Source organism: Rhea pennata, chromosome Z (assembly GCF_028389875.1).
Source record: "Rhea pennata isolate bPtePen1 chromosome Z, bPtePen1.pri, whole genome shotgun sequence".
NCBI classification, from domain to species: domain Eukaryota; kingdom Metazoa; phylum Chordata; class Aves; order Rheiformes; family Rheidae; genus Rhea; species Rhea pennata.
Window position 1 is genome coordinate 30,379,421 of NC_084702.1, and position 22,516 is coordinate 30,401,936.

Sequence of the window (22,516 nt, forward strand, 5' to 3'; positions counted from 1 at the left end):
ACAGGTGGGAAGAGAACCATTCCACTTGACAGGGCTCCTAGCTACACAGCCTACATGCCCATATCCTCCACTGAAAGCTAACCTGCCAAAGGACATTTTCTTGACAACTTCATCAAGCATAGCACAAAGTTAAGAAGATGGCTAACTAAAAGGCAGAAACTTAGCTCAACTGCGGGAATTCTTTTCAAGTAGCCTGACCGGTAGAAAAACAAATGTTTTTCACTGTAAATAACTCTAAATAAAAGAATCATACTCAACTGAAATATCAGACCTCTGGGAATAGATGAGTAATTGTGTGGGCCCTCAGTGGAAAAGCTTTTCTCTCATGTTTGTCATGCATTATTACTGAGAATAACCTGCTGATAAATAACACAGGAGAAACACAGGCAGATGACTAGATTTGGGAGAATGTGATCTCATTTGAGATGGAACAATGCTTCATATATATGGCTTTCAACAGCTACAGTCTTCTGGTTTCATTTGCTCGTGTTTATTGCTTTGGTCTTGCCTTCTTCCCCAAGACTGTATGTTAAAACTCTAGTTTCTTCATCCCACTGTAGCTCTAGCCTAACCGTTCCCAGCTAACACTGAACGCATACACATACAAAATCTCTCCATTCTAGAGGAATATGAGAACTTCAAGAGAAAAAAAATAAAAAGTGATTGGAATGGGAGCTTGCATTCACACTGTGAAATTTTAGGGAGTGGCGGGAGGAATGGAAAGAAAGGAAATACTGCAAAACACTGTAATATGCAGAGTATTAGATGTAAAATGAAAGCACGATGTTTTAATAGTATAGTATATCAAGCTACATTTTTAAAGCAAAAAGTATTGGGTTTAAAATTAAGGAAAACTAGAAATATTGCAGCCAGATTTTGAATTTGAGCTTTGGAGAACAGGTTCCCCAGGCTAGTTTTAAATTGCATAATAAGTCTCAATTAAAGATTTTCATGCATATGTATGTATATACAGACACACGTACCTCTACATGCAACAGGAAGTATGGTTAGAACATTGCTGCATTCCATTAGAAACTTTACACAGGGGAACTTAATGTGCTTGTTAAAACCTCTTACAAGCCTCTTATATGCCAAAAATTCAGTGATGAGAGATGCGAGAAAAATCAGAAAGATGGATATTGTTGGGATTCAGTGCTGCTTCTACTGCTGCTTTTATGATTTCCTCTTGCAAGTATTTCTTTCTCAGAGGATGTCATAACACAGGAGTGTTGAATTCTTCCACACAGATTTCAAAAATACAGTTCTACATTAGTTTAATTTCTGATTAGAAGCAGCTGAGTTATTAAAGAAGTCTATACAGTATCTTCCAAAAAAAAAAAAAGAAGAAAAAAATAAGATTTCTATTTTCACCAGCAAGAAAATCTATAAAAATTATGCTTGAACTAATTCACTGAAGCACAATTCCCATGAGACCCTGCGAAACCACCACCTCCAACAATACCTCCAATACCTCTTTTTGGTTATATAACAATGAGATATAAGCAGACTGCCTGCTTACTCCTGATCACTATTGCTACACTACCTACCATTGTTTGAGTCCTCTGCTGATTTTCATTCTGAGGACTGTAGTAAAATGCCAGCAGCCACAGCAAGGCATCTGGTTCTACGGAGGCTTTCAGTAACTGTTCTGCTGCAATATCCAGCCATTCTCCAAAACGAGCAATCAAAAACCAGATTTCAAAAAGGTCAGCAGAAGATCTGGAAAAAAAAGACACTTAAGTAATTTCTTGTTACTAAAAATAAAAAATTATTAAAAAGTTATAAAAAAAATTAAATGTCTTAAGTTAATTACAAAGGATGCTGGCATTAAATATATTGTTTAACTCTTCCTCAGCAGATGCTCCCTCATCTGTTAAGCAGACACTCATGTATTATTTGCAGTAAAGACCAAGAAAACATACACCAATGTTGTTAAAAACTTTGTTCAACAAAGAATCTACACCAGTGTTTTCCAATAAATAGCAGTGACAAAATATTTTGTATTAAAATATACATCTTAAATTTTACAATTTACACTTTCCAGTTTAAGTATTTTTTAGAACTTCATCCTATCTTTAAAACCATTTTAACATACTATTGGCTTATATTGCTTTGAGCTTTCTTTTCTGTTTAAGAGCATATATTTTCGGTAATTCAGGAGGAGGTACCTTGAAGTGAACTAAATGTACCTTAAGGATATTCATCTCCTGAATTTTAAAATTCTGATCCTCTTTAATGAAAATTTGGAATTTCAGTTATTAAAACTACAATTTCCATTACTGCAGGAAGAAAAAAAAAAAAGGTCAGAAAGGATTACAGCTCATCTCTGAACTCCTTTTTATATACTCATCTTAAACTAAGACAGATTATTTTCACCGTAGCTGATTCCACTAAAGACATAAGAGAAATATGAGAAGATCCAAAGCAATGATATGCGTCCCATGAGCAAAAAGAGAAATAGATTGCTTTTGGAAGGAAGGAAGCAAGCAAGGAGACAAAGAACCAAGAATGACAACTAGTAAGTTGTTAGGTTGAAAAACTGGAGATTTTTCTTCTGTTTTGGTCCCAAAGATTCCAAGAGCGAAGGAGTCCCCTTCCCAGGGAACTCCAAGAGATTTTAGAAATTTCAGGAGTTGAAGTTGTCTCACACCAGCACTTCATCTGGACAATGTGACAATATCCAGTTGGAATAAACTGTTTATCTTTGAGATTTTCTGAGGAGATGGGAGGGCCTGCTTTTACAGCTGAAGGTATGATGATTGCAGATAATATTCTATGCCTAGGATTATTCTGTTCAGACATATCTTCTACAGGTACCCCAAAATTACTAATATTGTAAATCATAATGTCTACATGCCACACTATCCTGAGGTCTCAAAATCCCATTCCTAGGACACAAGTCCACATTAATATTTTTGGATAAGCATGGTCATTGACAGTGTGGTTAATGACATCAGACGTAAGAGTTTGGCATAGGATGGACTGGAAAACGCAGTACTGATGTGACTGCTATATAAGTCACTGTTGTTGACATCACAAGTTTAGCACGAGTAGCAGCACATTTCTAATTCCAGGGAACATTAAAAACGTTTGAAAAACCATACAAATGTGGTAGTAATCTAGGACAACAGGCTTCCCTACTAATATATACTACTTATCTAACCATAATTCAATGTCACGACAACTTAAGTGACAGGCAAGGTCTGAAATCCAGAGATTTACAATCACACAAGAAATTTAATTAAAAGCTAAGTACTAAGAATTGATAGCTTTACTAACAGTAAGATAGATAGTATTCACAATTGACAGTATTAATAGCTCAAAGGGCAATACACACTCCTTAAACTTGAAGTGTAACAGTGACTTGAACACATACTCAGCAGAACAGAATCGTATTTTTGCCTGGAGAGTCAAGGCGCCATTGCACTTACAACTCACCATAACTATCCGGAACGAGTCCCTGGTTTGGAGTCACATACCATCCACCTATGCCCCCCTCACAGTCTCTGCTCACTCTTTAATGGCAGCTACATCAGCTGCTTTGCTACTATTATCAAAAGTGGTCTTTCAGTTTTTCTGGGACTCTTTTTTTCCCTTCGTAAAGTTACCTCATTTGATTTCTATTTTATAATGCCATGTTACATTTCCTGTTTATTCACATGACTAGACGTAATTATAAAAAATGGTAGAGGGGCAACATTTGTACTAGCAATGCACAGAGAGCACTCTTCTGTAAGACTTACTAGTATAAAAAAGAACACATGCAAAAAAAAGCTGTATAAACATAAAGCACTCATTATAAAATGAGACAAGAGGATATGCTGTACTGGAGTAATTTTTTGCTCCTCTGCTAATCTTATTAGGTAGAAAGGATACAGAATTAGGAATAAATCAAATGAAATACAGTTCCTCATGGATATTAGTTTTTTAAAAACTTACACAAGATCCATTTTCTTTGTAACAGAGAGGGATTTGAGAGGAAATATAATTGCTGCATGAATTGTAAAGGAAATAAGAGGAAATTCTGGCAAGTACAGTACTATTCAAACTGGTGTACTATCAAGGCCAAGGGTGGGGGAAGTAATACAAGCCAAGAAAGGCCTTAGCAACAAAAGGAGAACGGACGTTCTTGTATTACTATAACACATTATGATGGATTATGTTTGTTCTATTTGTTTGTTCTATGTTTAAGTTATAGCTCTTTAAGAAGCCACGGTCAGCTACTGGTCACACTTAAAGAGAGAAAGCATTTGACAGACTTCAGAGTACAACAGGCAAGGTATAGTGCCAAACTGCAGCTCAAATAGAAAGTGAGAAGCAGGTAGCAGACAGCCAGGCCTCAGAGGGAACTGCAAAACTTTCTTCTACCACTCAAGAAAGTCCCTCTGTGAGTTAGCTGAAACTAAGTATGGACACAAGGACCTGACTTCCAGGATGTCATGAAAAAAGTGGCAGTTCAAAGTTTTGTTTTGTGAATCTATCTGATCTGGCCACTCTGTATTTCTATTTAAACTATTTTAGTTTTTAAATCAAAATGAAATTGGCTTTTCTGAGTTTAAAAGCTGTTCAATATTCTTTGGAGAGTTCATTCTTGGAGCATGTCTAAGCAGATCTCTATCAAAGCTCTAGCCAACTCAGGGACTCATCATATACCTGGTAAGAAAGAATTACAGTGCAGCAAGAGATAGAGATGTATCTTTTTCCATTCTTTTCATATATTCCTACAACATCTATCACCAAATTAGAATTTTTGCAGACAGACACTACCACTCCTATAGCAACTCTTTAGACAAAAGAAGTTAAGGGCAAAAGGTCAGAAACACGGGTTGTCACCTCAAAGGGCAATATAACAAACTCTGAAATAGCCTAACCATTGCATCTTGATGAAAAGTCAAGAGATTTGATGTTTGGATATTTTCACAAACCTGCAGAAGTCAATCCCATCTGCTTTATAAACGATCCTGCTCCGTACAGGCTTTTTCTAATATTAGCTGCTTTTCTGGTGGAGAGAGTTCTCATGTTATGCCAAAGAAATGGAGAAATGCCAGACTAAGTCTCCAACCAGTATTCTCAAAGGTAACTTGCCTTCCTCCAGCCCACAGTTTGGGCTCAGTATTTCTCATATAATAAACCTTCCTGTACGTCCCCTCACAGTGCTTCTTCAGGACTGCTTCTGCTACTTTGAGATGACTCTTCATAAGTGTACACAGTGGCTCTGTATCCTGAAGACAAGGAATAAGCAAGGGTTCTCACTGGCTTGAGACCATTGGACCCTCTCTGGACACAGCAATGATTTTGAGTAATTCAGGCTAAACAGGATAAGAAATTGAATTCAGAAAAGTTTCAGGAGTAAATGGGAGAGCAGGCAAGTAAGCATTTCTTTGATACAGTTCAGCTGTTTGCTGAAATGAAAGGAACTACAAAACTATCTTTTCTGAGAGGCTTATTGGTCAGGTCTACATGGGCTACAAAGTTCAGTTTTATAGTTAATCTAAGTCCTAACCTTTAAAAGAAGGCTCAATTTAGAGAATAATAACCAAATTACACTTGAAGAAATGTGGCCAGTGAAGACTGCAAAGTAAGTGACTTTCTACAAAATAACAGATGCAAGAAAAAAAGAAATATTGCTTACCTAATGCTTTCATCTTCTACTAATGTTTTGAGCATTTCTGAAATGTGTTTCAAGTGCTGAGAGCAATGCATAGCTGGCAATTAGGGAGGAAGGGAGAATAAAAAAAAAAATCAGGAAAAATGACTTTTCATTTTTTCAAGTGCAAAGGTTCAGCTAGAGCAGAACTAAAACAATAAAATCAACCATATTAAACTAGTATTAAAATTTGTATAACATGAATTCATTTTCCCAAAGCATTTAAAATTTCATTTTTAAATTTTCCAGTTTTCAACCATAACTGTTACTGTGTTTTCTTAGAACAATTCAGTGACAATGGCAAGTAAGGAGGTACAGCTAGGTATACTCTTCAAATTCGGCTGATGTAGCCTTGTACAAATTCTACCTCAGCATTAGCCCGTAACCAGTAGAAAAAAATTCCCAGAAACTCTTATACTGAGCAGAAGTTGTTGCTCATGAAGAACTGTACTACTTTAAGTAAGTTTCTTGACCTGAAAAAGTTAATTTTACAATCTAAAAGCCCAGATGAATTCACGCTTGCAGAGTCACACAGCAAGGTAACACACTAATGCTTGTAATACATCTACCAAAATGTTCATAATGACAATTATATGCAAATATTGCAAGATAAGAATATTCAGTATCTTTACAGATTCTCAGTAACTTGTCTTAATTTCTAGCATCACTACTTTCATACTAAAATCAGTGCACTCCTCCCCTGTTATCCAGCTTGGGTTTAGTTTTCTTCAAGTTATATCTGTATTATACTTATGTAAGAATTAGGTGTGCCTATAAAAGATACATTAAAAGAATGTTATAAAAGTTGCAAAGTTAAAACACCCAATTTACAGAAATGTCAAAATTTAAGTTGCAGGCCAAATCTTGTCTTAGGCCCTTTTAAAGTTATTTTAAGGCATACAGAATATGCAGGTTAATACCATAAACATTTCATGAAGAAACTTACCGAAAGGTTGTCTGAGTAAAGCTTTTACAAGAGGCTGGTAATGGTCAGAGAAGTAGGCTTTCAGCGGAAACTTATGCTAAAATACAAGATTGTCATTTTAAGAACTTTCCAGACAGTTTTCAGGAATAAACCCACGGCTAACATTTCATTTAGATTTGGGAAAATACATGTGTGTCTTATAAAGAAATAGAATGATGCATTCTCATTATTTTTCTCCTCTATAAATAATAGTTAATTGAAACTACACTACACTAATATATACAGTATCCTGAAATACTCAGTGCATCATTGGTATTAGAAGACTACTTGTCAAGTGAAATTAGTATAATTAAAAATTAATAATCCTTATACTAAAGTACGCATGTAACCAATTAGCTTGCACTAAAAATCCCCATGAAAACAGAGCCCTTCATACAGTTAGTAGCCAAGACAAAATATAAATTACACACGAAAACAGTATTGAAAGTGAAAACTGTTTTTCAACATACAATTTAAGCAAAGCAAAAATATTTGCTACCTACCATACAAGCACTATTTTTAGGTAGTTCATTTCTTACATAAACCATCACAAACTACAAAACAAGGTACTAACAGATCAAACGAGTTTGGATTGGCTGGATATAACAACTGACATAATAATACCATGTTTCTCACATAACAGTAAACATGAAATAAAAGTGAAAAAGCAATTTAAAATATTTATCCATCTATTTAAAACAAATACTTAATTTTCAGATGAAAACAGCTAAAGATCATGAAATGACCATGGGAAAGCACCTTTGGAGGAAATCATATCAAGTAAATTTAAACATAAAAGTAAATACAAGCTTTAAGTTTATAAACTCAAAACTAACATGACCCAAATATTCTTAAGTCAGCTCTCATTATCATCACAAATCATCCCAACAGTAGTCACAATACATACAATACATTAAATTTCTTTTTTGATCACTACCCAAATCGCCTTTTTTCTTATACTTTATGTTCCCTTTATGCCTTTTTCTGTCTCTCAAAACACAGAAGAGCAAGTCTACGCCTAAAATCCACACCACTTTTTCTTCAAATTGTCCATTTTTTCCCCACATTTCCTTGTTCTCGCTAAACAGTTTGCAAAGTTATTAAAAAAGACAGTTCTATTGACAGCTACCACAGTAGCACAGGGAATCATTCTCCTCCTACTCCACCTTGCCTACCTGTGAAGCTGCAGACATGACCTGGCTCCTTGAACAAATTTTTGGACACACATGTTTGCCTAGTCTTTTTTAAATTAACTGTATTATACATTCCTAAGGTCTCAGATGACCCAGACAGATCCTTCCTCATCCCTTGTTGTTAAGTGGTTTTACCCTTCTTATGTGAAATGTTAATGGGGCAAATAATATCCTGTTAATTGTATCCAGATACCATAAAGAGGGGTATTTTATGAATACATATACTATTCGTATGACAAAACAAATACGATAAACTGATTTAAACAAAGTTTACGAAGTCTTAGTTAACATTATAAACAATAAAACAAGGGATTTTAAATTCTAATATTTAAGATACTACATTAATTACAGCCCCACGAATCAAATTGTGTATAAATTGAATATTAATAATACATTAAGTTGGAAACCTACTTAATATTTAAAATCAACTTCAAAAAAAAGTGGGCAATAGTCCATGTCACAATGTTATCAGATTAAGGACTGTCACCCTAAAGCAAATTCATTGCCTGCACAACCTAAGGTGTCTGAAGGGTGTGGCATATTTACTTGTTTTTTCCACCCAGTCGCCCCCACATCTCTAGGGCTACACAATGTGCTGCTGCCACGCGACCAGGGTGGCATAAAATCTACATGCACAGCACCTATATATTACATAAGACAGCTGCAGTTTAATCCTTAATTCATATTGTCTGAAGCTTGAAGACAGATTCAATCACAATGCCAATTAAAAGCAAATACTTCACAAGTTCCAAGATGAAGATCCAAACCTTTCTTAACTAACGTATTCCAAAAAGATGTAGAAATCAAAGGAATTGGAAATTTTTCAATTTTTAAAAGTGAAAACTATTAGAAGTAGAAAGTCTCCAAAACTTTTGTCACGCAGTAAAACATAAAATAAAAACAAAATAAATTAATAATAAAAATAAAAATGGTAAGAACGTCAAATGACAGTGAATTTGGAGTGCTGAAAAGAAGTATGTAGCCTATAAACAGAACAATGACCTTTTCAAATTTCTAACTGAAATTTAAAAATGAGAAACTGATCTCTTCTTGGTTAAAGTAATACACAACAAAAGTAATTCTACTTAATTCAATAAGAGTAGTATAAAAACTTGTGCAAGAGAAGAGTTCCTGAGCTGGGAGATGTGAAGCTTTTGACTGAAGAAATATCTCTGAAAGGCCACCGCTGAAGGTTAAAAATAGTATATATGTATAAAAGCAGTATGTATTCCGGGTCTTTGACCTTTTGGACAGAATGACTAAAAAAACAACTGCTTCACATCCTACTTATGATTCTTTGGAAGAAGAGGGGGAGGAAAAGGGGGAGTTAGCCCTTCCATTTCATTTATTAGCAAGATCCTTGCTACTGCAGAACAAAAACTCATTTAAAAAATTTTAAATATCAATGGCCCCTGTGCAAATAAGAGTCTAGACTGGAAGATTACTCCAGGTAGATTACATATTGATTTTGCACTGCATTTTTATTCACAGGTGAAAATGTCTTAACTGAGCTATTATTTAGCTCATTATATTCAGTCACCATTCTTAAGAGTAAAAAAGTTTTCCTTGAAAATTTCACCTTTTCATTCAAAAAAAAAGAAAGCCATTAAACAGATCTCAACTAACCTGCTTGTGATCGTTCTGGTGAGCCTGAATGAAGAGCTGTGTAAACACCTGTATTACCATCATAACTTCTGGAGCACCATCAGTTTCCAGTAGTGCATTCCTGAGCATTAAAAATTTAGATTATAACAGACTATTATATCAGATTATTAGTATGCCAATCACATCACTGTTAATTGAAAGAAGGAGGGAAAAAAGTACATTCTTTCTACACTACAGCCTCAAGCTATGTCTGAACTCATCAGGCTATTATGCCAGCATGAAAATTGGCAGAACTTTTAACTTTGCGGGCATTTTTTAAAGAAAACATATGTTAACTATACAAATAAACTATATGAACTATGTATATACAATATACACACACATATAAAGAATTTCCCCTACCTAGAGGGGAAAGAAAAGAAAGTAAAATTAAAAAACAAGACTACCACAACATTTATTTTCAGCATCTGAATAGTCTTACTGGGTTCAACACATACTATTCACAGCTTAAAATTAGGCATGCTCTCATGCTTTGCTGGCCTGTGTCCCACAGGCCATCTTAAATTAGAAAAAAATTACAATCTCCTGGGTACATGGAGCAAAAGAAACAAAGTTTGACTATGACTGTTAAGTATTGCACTCCTACTGAAGCAAGGGAAATAAGAAGAAAAAGAGATACACATTTAAAATAGAAAACAAGATGATTGAACTTAAATAATACAGCTGGCATTCAGACTCTGACTCATCAGTGATTGTTAAGCAATGAGTCAGAAGCACAAACAAATGAATATATACTAAAGACATACTCCAAATCAGCAGTTGCTGCAGATGTAATTAAAGACAAATGCACTTCCAAGTGCTTTCTCTGGTGAAATCATAAAAATCTATTCTGGAGATTTTATATGTCAGGAAGGTGAAAATCTTAACCGGCCTTCCATAGGGTGTAATGATTCCCTAAGCAAATGCAGCAGGAAAAGACAAGGGCAGCAGAGAGTAATTTTCTTTACAGTTTTGGAAAGACATGTAATGTTAAGGGAAAAAGAGTTTGGAGTAAGCTGCCTCTGAGATATCATAGTGTTTGTTATTAAGGATTTACTTATCTCTTTCCATAATGAGCTGCAAGATGGGAACAAATAACACATTACTGTAATTCTGAAGTTTCACAACACTGGAGGAAAATACAATCTCAAATATAAACACAGAACTATTACATAAAATTCACAGATTCTAGAATTCTGTATATCCATGCACAAAAATAAATAAGCTTCTACTTGATAAAAGAAAGTTTATACTTCTGAGATGAAACAGCCTAGCACAATCAAGCTCATCAAGAAAAATACAGAGTAGGAAAACTATTCCTGAAAGAGACCTAAGTTTTTGATATATGCTTCTAGCAAAGTACTGCCTCCCAAAACATAACAAATGTTCATGTAGAATGCAGGTTTAGAAAGCAATAAAGTAAAGGTTCTACTTCTGCATCAGCTCTCTGAAATCTCCCATGAGACTAAGTAAAGAATAGTGTGTTAATTTCTGGGCAGCATTTGAAAAAATTTGGAAACATGTCAGAGAAGTACAACAACAATGAACACAAAGCTGCAGAAACAATTGATCTGCAAAAAACAGGCGGACATGTACAACTTCATTTAATACTATGAGGATCAGAAATACAGTATTTTTAAAACAAATTAACTGTTTAATACCAAGAATGTAAAGGAATTACTTGATGCAATGCATGAGCATACAAAATAGATACAATGGAAAGCAAGCAAGGGAGCAGTCTTAAGACATTTCAGCTGAAAAACAGAAAAACATGTTGAATCTCTAAAATCACAAAATAGGTAAGGTTGGAAGGGACCTCTGGAGATCATCAAGTCCAAGTCTCCCTAACCCCCCCCCCCCCAGCTAAAGCAGGGTCACCTACAGGTGCATCCAGGCAGGCTTTGAAGATCTCCAGAGAAAGAGACTCCACAACCTCTCTGGGCAACCTGGTCCAGTGCTCTGTCACTCTCACAGGGAAGAAATTCCCCCTCATGTTCAGGTGGAACTTCTGTGCTTCAATTTCTGCCCATTGCCTCTTGTCCTGTCACACAAGACAACAGAAGAGTTTGTCCCCATCCCCTTGACACCCTCCCTTCAGGTACTTGTACACCTTGACAAGATCCCCCTTAGCCGTCTCTTCCCCAGGCTGAAGAGGCCCAGCTCTTGCAGCTGTTCCTCATAGGGCAGATGCTCCAGCCCTCTGATCATCTTTGTAGCCCTACGCTGGACTCTCTCCAGTAGCTCCATGTCTCTGTTGTGCTGGGGAGCCCACTACTGGACACAGGACTCGAGATGAGGCCTCACCAGGGCTGAGTAGAGGGGCAGGATCACCTCCCTCCACCTGCTGGCAACACTCTTCCCAGTGCACCATTGGCCTTCTTGGCCACAAGGGCACATTGCTGGCTCATAGTCAACTTGTCATCCACCAGAACTCCCAGGTCCTTCTCTGCAGACCTGCTCTCCAGAAGGTCAGCCCCCAGCTTGTATTGCTGCATGGAGTTATTCCTCCCTAGGTGCAGGACTCTGCACTTGCTCTTGCTGAACCTCAGAAGGTTCCTCTCAGCCCTGCCTGTCCAGCCTGTCCAGGTCTCTTCGAATGGCTGCACAGCCCTCTGGTGTGTCAGCCACTCCTCCCAGCTTGGGATCATCAGCAAACTCACTGAGGAGGCACTCTGTCCCCTCATCCAGGTCATTGATGAATAAGTTGAAGAGGATGAGACTCAGCACCGAGCCCTGGGGAACTCCACTAGCCACAGGCCTCCAACTAGACTCCGCACCACTGATGACGACCCTCGGAGCTCTGCCTTTCAGCCAGTTCTCAATCCACCTCACTGTCCATTCATCTAAACCACACTTCCAGAGCTTCTCTAGGAGGAAGAGACAGTGTCAAAAGCCTTGCTGAAGTCAAGGTACACAACGTCCACTGCTCTCCCCTCATCTACCCAGCCAGTCAGGCCATCAGAGAAGGCTATCAGGTTGGTTAAGCAGGATTTCGCCTTGGTGAATCCATGCTGACTACTCCTCATCGCCTTCTTCTCCTCCATATGCCTGGAGATGGCATCCATGATGAGTCGTTCCATCACCTTTCCAGGGATGGAAGTGAGGCTGACTGGCCTGGAGTTGCCTGGGTCCTCCTTCTTGCCCTTTTTGAAGACTGGAGTGACACTCGCTTTCTTCCAGTCCTCAGGCACCTCTCCAGTTCTCCAGGACCTTTCAAAGATGATGGACAGCAACCTGGATCCGCCAGCTCCCTCGGTACCCGTGGGTGCACCTATCCGGGCCCATGGATTTGTGAACATCAAGCTTGCCCAGAAGGTCTCTAATCCTGTCCTCCTCAAGCAAAGCAAAGTCTTCCTTTCTCCAGACTTTCTCCCTCATGTCCAGGCTGCAGGATTCATGAGAGCTGCCCTTAGCAGTGAAGACTGAAGCAAAGAAAGCTTCAGTAATTCTGCCTTCCCTGTATCCCTTGTCACCAGGGCACCCGTCCAATTCAGTAGTGGGCCCACATTTTCCCTAGTCCTCTTCTTGCTGCTGATGTATTTGAAGAAGCCCTTCCCGTCGTCCTTAACATCCCTTGCAAGACTCAATTCCAGCTGGGCCTTAGCCTTCCTTGTTGCATCTCTACATACTCTGACTGCATTCCTGTAATTCTCCCAAGTAGCCTGTCCCCTCTTCCACATTCTGTGTACTTTCTTCTTCTCTCTGAGTTTTGCCAGGATCTCTGGGGCCACAGTAACAGAAAGGTCTGCTATAACAAGAGTGGCAAAATTGTTCCCTCTCATTATACAGCTGTCTACAGTTTCCACAGCAGAGATTTGTCTGTCAGTACATGCACAGAACTAAACTGCACATACAGACACATAAACACAGACAGACATGTAAAAACCTCCAAACACATGCACCTGCAAGCTGGTTTCCCTTATAAAGCAGGAGCTTTAATGAACGAGGACTGTCAGTTTCTTGTTAGCACCTAGTACAATATTTTGTATCAAAATTGTAGTACTGACTAGGATTGGGTAGATTACTTCAAAAGAATGGTAAAATAATAAGAAAGTCAACTGAAGAGAAAAAGCCACTGAAAACCAAGTACAAAGGACTGGAAGCCCCCATGTGGTGAACAATAGATTTACTTGAAAAGTATTTTGAAATGCATTCAAAAACAGATTCTTTACTAACAGGCAAATCAACAGTTTAATGTCATCAAGAGCATAGCTGACGTGAATCCTGAAAGATTTTAAACACAATTTTAGAGAGGCCATATAAGTAAGTGCAAACGTGCTAGCTCAGCTCCAAAGTCTTTATGCTACTGTTGTCCAAGTCATTACTGAGCATTTGTATTTCTTACATCAGATCATATTTCAACGATAAAACTTTACTAAAATACAAAATAAACTCATATTTTAACTTTACAGTGTAAAATACAATGTAGTCAATTGTATCAATAATTGTTACAATGTAACTTTCATAAAAGTTCCATTTCAAGATTAACTTTGTCTATTATTTGTCATATGTGTCACAGAAGAGTACAGAGATGGATGCAGCTAAAGAATAAGACATCCAGAAATTATAATATGTCATAGATTATAATACGGCATATTCATAAATAAAACCTCAATGTTTAGATTGGTCATTTAAAATATTTCCCAATACCATTTCAAAACTTACTTGAAAATTTCATCAACGATTCTGAAAATGGCAGGATGGCTCGCTGCTTGTGGCTGTTGATAAGCAAATGAAAGGAAACAGCTCGTTAATTAATAAGAAGCAACTCAACTGTTGCTGTAGAATTTATAACTTAACCCATGGATGCTATTGTGCTGAAATTACTAAACTACAGATCTCATGCCAACCATTATTAAACACTCAGATTCTCTCACAATTAGGTTCTTAAAATAAGATAGATTATTAAATTAAAATTAAAACTGGATTATTAGATTAAAATTAATTAGAGTCAAGAAAGGAGACTCGCAGCAACACCAAGCAGGCTAACTAGCTGATAAATACAAATACCCAGGATCTCAAATTATTTACGACAAGTATCACTAAAAATACTAAGGGTGCCAGACAGATTTAACAGGTTATTGCATGCAATTCCTGGAGACAAGAGTTAGCCAGCAACTTTATCAAAAGTTTTCTTTTTGGCTTTATAGCAATCCCTTTGGATGTACCTGGTGATTCTTGCTAAATTAACAATTTAAACTCCAAAAATTAAATTTGTAGCCTTATCTCTTCTGTCTTTAATACCACCACATATATTTTGATCCAAGGTATCTGTCCAAAATATTATGTCATTCTATGAATTTCAGGGTTGCTACTATGACCTAAGCAGCTCAGTTCAACTTATAGATAAACCTGCATTTTTTTAACTAGTGACACTTTTTATCTTCATAGTGCATAAAAAGGTTGTTTTAATAAAGCTATTACATTAAATATGCATTAGTAAACACTTTTTTTATACAACCCTAGGATTAGATAACCATTTACATATTTCCCTTCATATATTTATCTAGGTTGTTTTCTTTTTTTTTTTTAAAAAAAAAAAAGAGTGAATTCTATTATGCCTGTCTTTTCTGAGGTTAGCCCCTGAAGATTTGGTAAGAACATAATTCTTGAACAATCTAGAGTAAAACATATCTCATAAAATGCACTAGACTTCAGGATGCATGAAAGGAATAGAGTGTATAAAAATGGTGTTTACTGTAACAGCTTTAAGTGCCTGAAGCACCTTTTCAATGAAAACTTTTATCAACCTATTCAGGCTAAAAAGTACCAAGTGGAAGAGAACTTTTTTTTAATCACATGTAGGCCGAATAAGGGCTCAGGTTTATATGATAATCTCAGGAAATAGACATAATTTAATATAAACTGAAAAGCTCTGAAAAAGCCAGCTCCTTGCTTCTTACTGTTGTCTTTACCTTATTAGCAACACTAGGCAACACTTCGTTTTCATCTTTTACTACACTTTTTCTGTCACAGGGCTGCAGTAAAGTTATCCTATTGAGCATATGCCACCTAGTGTTCAAAAGCATTTACAGCCAGAGGTTAAAAAAGTGAAAATCAGCATGCAACTCACTGCAAGGCTGAGGTCTCCAACTTCCATTGCTTAAGAGTTAAAAAAAACTGAGTATATGAGACAAAAAATACTTTTTTTTTTGTAAAGGAAAATAGTCTAAAGTGAAAACATGTTTCAGTTCTGTGAGCTCAGTGGTTTATTTCAGACCTTTCTTCAGTCTTTTCAGACTCTCTATATACCTCTGCAAGCATACATTCAAAATGACACAAAAACCCACTGCTGCCTATGACTTTTTGATCATGTTACTAGGAAGGGTCTAGCAGCACTCTGCTGCAGGTATCAAGATCAAACCAAAATTCCTTTGAACAATACCAAAATAAATGTGCTCTGATCAATAATCAAAAATACTTTTCACTCTTTCAACGAATAGCAAACTATATAACATTCATTTTGAGAGCCCCAAGCTGATAGCTCCTTCTATTCAATCTACGTTGCTGAAATTGACAGGAATTTCATTATTGTTATTAAAAGCAAATCACTGATTGTTACCTAATTTCACAACAAGGTTTTGATTAGTGTGTTGTATTCAATTCATTAACAACTATTGAAAATGAGAATATTTATCATGGCACAAAAATTTCCAAGGCAATGTGAAGGTATGCCTTCTGTTTAGAATGTCCACACTGAATCACTGGCAATACCAGTGTTTGGGAGGGATTCTCATAGGGTTGCAGGTTGCTGACTTTATCTCCCTACTTCTTCAAAATAAAAGGATACTTTACATTTTAATAATCTTGTTTGCAACTATGCAACATTTTCCAGATAAAGGTCAGATAATCTAACACTCTGTCTACTGGGAACTTGCTCTATCCCTTTTAAAATGTGCACATCCCATAGAGCACAATCTACACTAAGCTAAAAAGATCCAGACATAGAAAACTGGAATTCCATGTGTAATACAATGATTCCAAATTTTAAGAATGTGTATGCGTCTTCAGAAAGAAAAATGAAGAAGATAAAAACATGTTTTAAAGAAATAAAATGTGAAAAATGTATTATAACATGAAGTATTACACACGAGTTCTACAAAATTACAGTACTTTTGTACCTGATTTATTATCAAAAAGTAGAATCCTCAATAATTCATTTATTACCATAATACAAAGCCAGCACTGAATGAAAATAAGAAAAATATATTTGCATCTATATGAATACGTATGTACACAGTACGCAGAAGAACACAGTAACAATCATCTACTGTTTCTTTATGCTCATTACAGCATTCCTTATAATAATCACAAGTAAGAATAAACATAAGGAAACAAATTGTGCCCAAGACCACACTGCAAGAGTTGAAGCAATAACACCAGAAATTCCAATTCTCTTGGCTTCTAGACTCTCGTGCCATTATTTGGACAGAACACTTCTACAGTTAAACACACTCAACTTTAAGAAACCTGTACATTTCTTTATTTAACATGTTTGCATTTCCAAATTTAAATTTACTTGTATTCCTGAATTTTACATTAATTAAATAATAATAATATACTTATATATTACTCTTTTTCTTCTACCAAGTGCTAAATATGTTTTTATTTTCATATTGCTTTGAAAGCATGAGTATCTTTTCACAGAATTTTTGTATTTAAACCCTCCTAACTTCATCAAAATTATGAGTAAATTGCACTATTTCAAACATTTTACCATAATGACACAGCTTTTGAAGACAGACAACACTGAGGAAATTAATTGTGACTTAGCTGGACTACATTACAATATGGGCAACAAGAACAACAAGGTGCTCATTTTTTCTCTCTATCCTTCCGCCGCCTTCTGGCACACTGGCCAGTGAGCGTGTACCTGGCCACAACAGAAACCTGACAATGAGGCAACGCAAGGTGGTCAAGTAACAGCATAGGAATCAAGAGTGCATCTCCAACTTCCCTATGCTATATGGCAACAGGAAAGAGTCACTGTATCAACTACTAATCTCTATTCTGATGCTAGTGCTGAAGTGAAAACAACAGCAAGGAGGCCCCAGAGTGAGAATGCTGTAGAGCATAACACACTTTTGATTCAGGGACAGACTTAAAATTGACAAGAAAATTGATGGAACAGCTAAAAAAAAGGGGGGGGGGGGAACAGAGAAGGAGAACACAACAAATTTTAAGAATTCTCAACCTATAGCAGAAGATTAAGGTTTTCTTACAACATAACTTTGAAAGAAAAAAAATACTATTTTGGAAAAACAACTAAAAACTGAACCTGACTGACATCAATTTGCTCACGTTAGTTTATGCAAGTGTTTTACCAATCTGTTTACATATATACATATATATCCGTGTTTTTTTGCTTAAACATAAAATACTTAATTTGTGTGTTTATTTTAATTTTATTTACTAACTCACACATATAAACTAGCTCTACTTCAAAAAGAAAGGAATCTTTCCCCATACCAAATTATTAAGAAGCGAAAGAGTGTTTATGAATGTCATTTCACTAGCAACACGTATGACACTTAGTTTTCGTACTTATTATTTCTCAGTAACTGTAGAATTTCCAATATTAATTCCAGCTATCTCTAAAGGGCATAAACACAATTAATAGCAGACCATATAAAACACAAGTTGGTGGACCATCACACTGTAACTACTTTTGGAATTCAAATGTAACAATATTGCATATCAAGTTTCTTTCATAATAAAAATAGTAGTTTATAACTATCTGGATACTCTAGATCTTTATGAGGTTTACACTGGGTTGCTCTATCAAGATATTTTGTTTTGATAAATGACTCCAATAACACAATTATGAAACAGCTTATTCAAGTTTCCTTCTTATCATATAATATAATCAAATCAGTAATATATTTCTGCCTATTTGCACTCTACTGGTTTTATTGCAAACAGAAAAGTCTAAATCAATTGATTTTTGTCTCATCATTCCACATAAGGCGAACTGAGGTCACTTCCTGCAAATAACAATCTGTCAAGAAAATACATTTCCACATCCCTAAATAAATATTCAGATTTTTTTTTTTTTTTAAGACAGGCTAAATTATTCACACTGTTGGATTCAAAACGCTCACTGATCTTAACATCACACAAGTATGTTTACAAATATCATCAGACATTTTAAGCCATAATTTTGGGATCTCATCTCTTCCTCCTCTACTGCCTCTCTGAAGCTTCTCACTCTGTCTTTTTCAATTGCCATTCCATTGCTCTTTTGTACACTCTCTTAACACATTACTCCTATCAACAAGCAGTATCTACCTTCAAGCTATTCTCACTCTTAGGCCCTCATTCATACCACTTCTTGCCCACAGGATGTCCTCTCTAAACCAGCATTCAAAGCTGCTGCATTCATCTTTCCTCCCTGTGAATATTTTCCTTTGAAAGCTCAAATTCTTTGGAGCAGAAGCAAATAGGTACAATCTAAGTGTGCTAGCACAGTAAGGTCCCATCCTTTTCAGGGATCAGGGTGTGAAAACAATTCAATGAAAATAAATAATAAGCAACCTCAAATAAATAATTATGATAAAGATTTTACTTCATTTTATACATAAAACTTGGTGTCTTTTCTGAGCTATGTATGATACCTTGTACTATGTTCAACTAACATATTTTGTTCAGTACAGAAAAATTATATGCACAGGCTATTTTATAGCCTTGTCTTCTGGAACACCTAGATCTCAAATGATACATAAGTACTGCTGACACAAAACACTTAAGAGATTTGCAAGCATTTTAAGTGACCCTTGAAATAGAAATTTTCAGATTCAATTAAAAAAGAAAAAATCTAAATGCATAATTTCTTTTCCTTTTTAAAATAAATACTATAAAATTTCATAGGGTGAAAATAAGATTTCATCTACCTTTTTGAGAGAGCTTCACTTTATGAAATATAGTGTAAGTGCATAGCACGTATTTACACTTAAATTTACATTTAATTTTGCAAACTAATGTAAGTTTGTAGAAGCTGCTGTCATTATGTTTTCTAAAAATAAGATTCTTAGTTCACTTTGTAACACAGCATTTGAAATCAAACTTTAACTATAGTTTAGCAAATGTTTTACATTAATTTGTTAATGTTTGCATGCAAAGCCAACTAACAAAATATTCCACAGTAAAATAATTTACAAAGCATTTCAATTGTTTAAACTGCTAAATTCCCAAGGGCACAGAGAAGTAAGTAAAAACAGATTCAAATCCTCCCTCCCAGAAGTTTATAATTTTTAAAGACAGGGCAGGTATTCATACCCCCATCAATCAGAGTCCCACTCTAACTTTCCTTGGTCTACAGGTCAAATCTTTCTTCTATCATTTAGATATTTAATTTTTACTCTGAACTGATATCTGTATGATTCAAGATTTGCCTTTGTATTACCAAGTAATACACCACAAAACAGCCTTTCTCCCACAAAGATACTGCCATATATTTGAGAACTCTTTGTCCACTCTTGAGCAGAAAGCATAGAATCAAATATACTACCTGTTGTACATACCAATAATGAGTTTTTCACGACACAAGCTACTTCTTCCAGTGAAGTCATCTGAACGGAAGCCAATTGGTCTAAAAGATGCAAAGTAGCTTTTTCAAGGCTTGGTAAGTGACGAAGCCATAGGCTGAAGATAGCCGTTTCAGACAGGGAGATCTTCTTTCTGGTTTATGAAGAAAATATTGTTTTCACTAAGAAATTGAAAGACAAACAAAAGCAAACATCGCAAGACAAAAAAAATCAACCTGCAGAAAGAGAGATAAAACCTGGTTTACAGTGCTCTGCTCAATAGCCAGGACCACAATACTTTCTAAATGTGACTGCAGAATTTATCAAATAATAATGTCAAAGAATAACAGGGAATCACCATCATCTACAAATAAACCTTACTATAGGTCTTTAAAAATCAAGAACTCGCCGCTGTCAGATTCAAGCAAGCGGAAATGGAAGGTTCAAGTCTGAGGTTTTTTTTAACTCTCTAGAGAAAGTTTACCTCATGCTCCCTCTCTTTAAAACCCAGTGTGTTTCCTGTACATCCGCCTACTAGAAAGTGTCAGCAGCTGACAGGCAAGCAGAAAGGGTCTAACTAATTTTACTGCTGGCTATGATTCAAAGTAATACCTACTCTTTGCAAAGAAATAAGAAAATAAACAAGTTAGAATCACAGAATCGGTAAAGTTGGAAGGGACCTCTGGAGATCATATAGTCCAAGCAGAATCACCTACAGCATGTTAGATGGGGTTGCATCCAGGTGGGTCTTCAATATCTCCAGGGAAGGAGACTCCACAACCTCTCTGGGCAACCTGGTCCAGTGCTCCCTCACTCTCACAGTGAGGAAATTCCCCCTCACGTTCAGGCGGAACTTCCGGTGGTTTGTGCCCATTGCCTCTTGTCCTGTCACATGAGATGACTGAAAAGAACTTAGCCCTATCCCCTCCTTTCAGATGCACACTGATAAGATCCCCCCTCAGTCTTCTCTTCCCCAGGCTAAACAGACCCAGCTCTCGCAGCCTCCTCTGATCATCCTCTGATCAGCCCTACACTGGACTCTCTCCAGTAGCTCCATGTCTCTGTTAGACTGAGGAGCCCACTACTGGACACAGGACTCGAGATGAGGCCTCACCAGGGCTGAGGAGAGGGGCAGGATCACCTCCCTCCACCTGCTGGCAACACTCTTCCCAGTGCACCATTGGCCGCCTTGGCCACAGGGGCACATTGCTGGCTCATGGTCAACTTGTCATCCACCAGCACTCCCAGGTCTTTCTCTGCAGACCTGCTCTCCAGAAGGTCAGCCCCCAGCTTGGACTGCTGCATGGAGTTATTCCTCCCTAGGTGCAGGACTCTGCACTTGCTCTTGCTGAACCTCAGAAGGTTCCTCTCAGCCCTGCCTGTCCAGGTCTCTCTGAATGGCTGCACAGCCCTCTGGTGTGTCAGCCACTCCTCCCAGCTTGGGATCATCAGCAAACTCACTGAGGAGGCACTCTGTCCCCTCATCCAGGTCATTGATGAATAAGTTGAAGAGGATGAGACTCAGCACCGAGCCCTGGGGAACTCCACTAGCCACAGGCCTCCAACTAGACTCCGCACCACTGATGACGACCCTCTGAGCTCTGCCTTTTAGCCAGTTCTCAATCCACCTCACTGTCCATTCATCTAAACCACACTTCCAGAGCTTCTCTAGGAGGAAGAGACAGTGTCAAAAGCCTTGCTGAAGTCAAGGTACACAACGTCCACTGCTCTCCCCTCATCTACCCAGCCAGTCAGGCCATCAGAGAAGGCTATCAGGTTGGTTAAGCAGGATTTCGCCTTGGTGAATCCATGCTGACTACTCCTCATCGCCTTCTTCTCCTCCATATGCCTGGAGATGGCATCCATGATGAGTCGTTCTATCACCTTTCCAGGGATGGAAGTGAGGCTGACTGGCCTGGAGTTGCCTGGGTCCTCCTTCTTGCCCTTTTTGAAGACTGGAGTGACACTCGCTTTCTTCCAGTCCTCAGGCACCTCTCCAGTTCTCCAGGACCTTTCAAAGATGATGGACAGCAACCTGGAAAGAACATCCGCCAGCTCCCTCGGTACCCGTGGGTGCACCTGTCCGGGCCCATGGATTTGTGAACATCAAGCTTGCCCAGAAGGTCTCTAATCCTGTCCTCCTCAAGCAAAGCAAAGTCTTCCTTTCTCCAGATTTTCTCCCTCATGTCCAGGCTGCAGGATTCTTGAGGGCTGCCCTTAGCAGTGAAGACTGAAGCAAAGAAGGCATTCAGTAATTCTGCCTTCCCTGTATCCCTTGTCACCAGGGCACCCGCCCCATTCAGTAGTGGGCCCACATTTTCCCTAGTCCTCTTCTTGCTGCTGATGTATTTGAAGAAGCCCTTCCCGTCGTCCTTAACATCCCTTGCAAGACTCAATTCCAGCTGGGCCTTAGCCTTCCTTGTTGCATCTCTACATACTCGCAGCATCTCTACATCCTCTGACTACATTCCATGCCATCCCCAAGCTGGGGGCTGACCTTCTGGAGAGCAGGTCTGCAGAGAAGGACCTAGGAGTGCTGGTGGAT

The 22,516-nt window shown here is 37.5% G+C and overlaps 1 protein-coding gene across 1 annotated transcript in view; it reads right to left on the minus strand.

The window, feature by feature from the left end:
• FANCC (FA complementation group C) overlaps nt 1-22,516 on the minus strand; it is a 60,320-nt gene that overhangs the window by 3,985 nt on the left and 33,819 nt on the right. The window contains exons 7-12 of the mRNA XM_062600344.1: nt 19,969-20,125; nt 14,114-14,166; nt 9,431-9,530; nt 6,594-6,669; nt 5,633-5,705; nt 1,544-1,719 (exon numbers count right to left, since the gene is read on the minus strand). Coding sequence (XP_062456328.1) covers nt 1,544-1,719; nt 5,633-5,705; nt 6,594-6,669; nt 9,431-9,530; nt 14,114-14,166; nt 19,969-20,125 — 635 coding nt within the window. The remainder of the gene's footprint in view (nt 1-1,543; nt 1,720-5,632; nt 5,706-6,593; nt 6,670-9,430; nt 9,531-14,113; nt 14,167-19,968; nt 20,126-22,516) is intronic.